This window comes from Dendroctonus ponderosae, unplaced genomic scaffold (genome assembly GCF_020466585.1).
Source record: "Dendroctonus ponderosae isolate FM_Combo_2020 unplaced genomic scaffold, Dpon_F_20191213v2 Dpon_F_20191213_6, whole genome shotgun sequence".
In the NCBI taxonomy this organism is placed as follows: domain Eukaryota; kingdom Metazoa; phylum Arthropoda; class Insecta; order Coleoptera; family Curculionidae; genus Dendroctonus; species Dendroctonus ponderosae.
The window spans coordinates 1084035-1086764 of record NW_026018814.1 but is presented as its reverse complement, the minus strand read 5'-3'; the positions used below and the strand labels follow the sequence as shown (position 1 = coordinate 1086764).

At 44.5% G+C, this 2730-nt stretch overlaps 1 protein-coding gene across 2 annotated transcripts in view; it reads left to right on the top strand.

The window, feature by feature from the left end:
- The window catches only part of LOC109536486 (MAGE-like protein 2), a 4091-nt gene extending 2527 nt beyond the window's left edge, over nucleotides 1-1564 (top strand). Inside the window, exons 3-6 of one of the 2 annotated variants that reach the window (XM_019902722.2) lie at nucleotides 76-269; nucleotides 325-552; nucleotides 606-833; nucleotides 891-1564. In XM_019902722.2, the coding sequence (XP_019758281.1) occupies nucleotides 76-269; nucleotides 325-552; nucleotides 606-833; nucleotides 891-1199 (959 nt within the window). In that variant the 3' untranslated portion in view covers nucleotides 1200-1564. The remainder of the gene's footprint in view (nucleotides 1-75; nucleotides 270-324; nucleotides 553-605; nucleotides 834-890) is intronic. The other variant, XM_019902723.2, reaches the window with a different exon arrangement.
- The last annotated feature ends 1166 nt before the right edge of the window (nucleotides 1565-2730 follow it).

Genomic DNA, 2730 nt, shown 5'->3' with positions numbered 1-2730 from the left:
TTTATAAACATAAGCAATCCAAAATATGTAACACACTTGAAACACCCTGTATATGAGGTATTGTTTTCGCTCTAGGATACGGAGGTGGTTATGGGGGAGGTTACGGGGGAGGTTATGGAGGACATGATGAGCACGTGAAAACCATCGTGGTAGAAAAGAAGGTTCCAGTCCCATACACCGTTACTAAACATGTCCCCTATACTGTGGAGAAGAAGGTACCTTATGAGGTTAAAGTGCCAGTGCCACAGCCCTACACCGTGGAAAAGAAGGTGAGTCTCACTAGTTCGGGCTTGGGTGAATATCAGGGACATTCTGCGCGTTTAGGTTCCCTACCCAGTGAAGGAAATCATCAAAGTGCCTTACATAGTGCATCAGCCCTACGAGGTGATCAAAAAGGTCCCCTATGAAGTGAAGGTGCCAGTGCCCAGGCCCTACGAAGTCAAAGTGAACGTGCCCCAACCCTACACGGTGGAGAAGAAAATCCCGGTACCCGTGAAGGTGCCAGTGCCACAACCCTACACCGTCTACAAGAAAGTTCCCTACCCAGTCAAGGTTTGTTGGGCATCGGCAACTCGTTTCCGATATCACCGCGGTTGCTTTTGCAGTATGAAGTATCAGTTCCCCAACCCTACACCGTTGAGAAGAAGGTACCATATGAAGTTAAGGTGCCAGTAGACAGGCCGTATACAGTCCATGTACCCAAACCATACCATGTTACGGTGGAGAAACATGTTCCCTACCAGGTAGACAAGCCAGTGCCCTATGAAGTGAAGGTACCCGTGGATAGGCCCTACCCAGTTGAAGTACCCAAGCCCGTGCCCTACCCAGTCAAGGTAGGGAGTTTGCTGCGGCTTAGTTATTGCTAGGTGAAAACATGCGACTTTCCATAGGTACCATACCCACAACCCTACACTGTTGAAAAGAAAGTACCCGTCGAGGTGGAGAAGCCCGTACCATACCCAGTGAAGGTGCCAGTCGACAAGCCTTATCCAGTTTACAAGGAAGTGCCTTATCCAGTAGAGAAGCCAGTGCCGTACCCAGTCAAGGTTCCAGTGGCAGTACCAGTGAAAATTCAGCAGGAAAGCCACGGCTGGGAAGGCGGTTTCGGAGGTGGCCAGGGAGGTTACGGAGGAGGCCAGGAAAGCTACGGGGGTGGCCAGGAAAGTTACGGAGGCGGCGAAGAGGACTGGGGCCACTAGTCCGGTCGCTTTTTAATTGTTAACTTGATGAGTGGAGGCCTGGAAGGTGACTGCTAGTGCTTGAAGACCCTCAATGGCCAGAAGTGGCAAAAATGCGAGTCTTAAGCATATCAGCAGGCTGAGTCCAGTTTGCCACTTGTCTCCAGTGAATATTTGTTGATTCTTGCCAACTCAAAACCCGTACAAAAAAATAAATAACAAATTCGTAGCGAGTGTTTCGTAATCCGGTGTTGCTCAAATTGTGAAAATGCTTTCCGGGGTTTCGTCGAAACGAAACCAGGAAAGCGTGCAGTATTATTACGCAAGGGACTGTGTTAATTAATTTGTATTTATCTATTATTAATGAACAATTTATTTTGAAATAAGCTTGGTTGTTTTCTGTGATTGATGACCTTCACTATTATCCCGACCTGAAATCTCCTTTCCAATTTTTCGCTCTGAAAACTCATTAGGCTCGAAAAACCAGCAGTTTTTCAAGTGATGATCTTTAAGCATTGATCTCAGATGGTACTCAAGCGTGCTAGCGAAACGATTTTATTATGTAATATTTGATGAAAACGAGCAATTTGCAGGCCTAAACAACAAACAGTAATTAACAATTTAACGCAAATAATTGCGGCTTTTGTGTTCACATTAAAACAATTGCCTCCAAATGGAGAATTGCATAAACAAAGTGCACTCGTTTCGCTTAATGGAAGAGATTGTATTCGTCGGCATTAATTACCATCGCCAGTCGCTAATTTGCCTTAAATCCGATACGGTAATTTAGCCGTCGATTTCGCAATGAATAACTTGTTCGAATTTGGAGCGATTTGAGCAATTTAAAATTCCGCGCTGGCTATTAATTATTGCCATAATATCGCCGGTGCGTGTTCGTTTAAAAAAAAAAAATAATAATCGAAAGGCCCACTGGACTTAACACCTTCGTTTTAAGCAACACTTTAGTTAAGAGCATTTAGTGTTATTACGGGGTGGGGCCGCCAAGCTAATCGAATTTGGAAACCTACAGTTTCCAAATTAAGGGTTTGGGTACAAGAAGCTTTTTGCCAGTCATGAAACCTTTAAAATTCGGGCTTTTAAATGCGTGAAAGCTGTAATTTGTCGAGTTTATACTGTTCTAACGTTCTTTTGAAGTTTTACGCGAGCTTTGCCTTTTTTTGCTGGGGAATCATGCGAAAGCCCAAGTTGATTGCGTCCATTTTAGTACACAAATAGCAACCCTAAGAGGTTGGCAAACTTCGGGAAAAATCACTAAAAACTGCACGTTTAAAAGCTTTGCCGGAAACTCCAACGACGTTCCAAAGTCAGTTACTTATCAACTCGGGACGCCCTGTATATATCAGTTGCTATCTAATTATATGCTTGGAGTTGCCTTGCGACTTGGGAAACTTCTCGCTTGCATAGCAAATCCAGTTTAATGTGGCAGAGCGCAAATTATGGAGTTTCCGCAAGAAAAGCGATCAGGGCTTTCCAGTAATATCTTGAGTTGATGGGTCAGTGGTGGAGGTTTCCAAGATTACCAAACCATCGG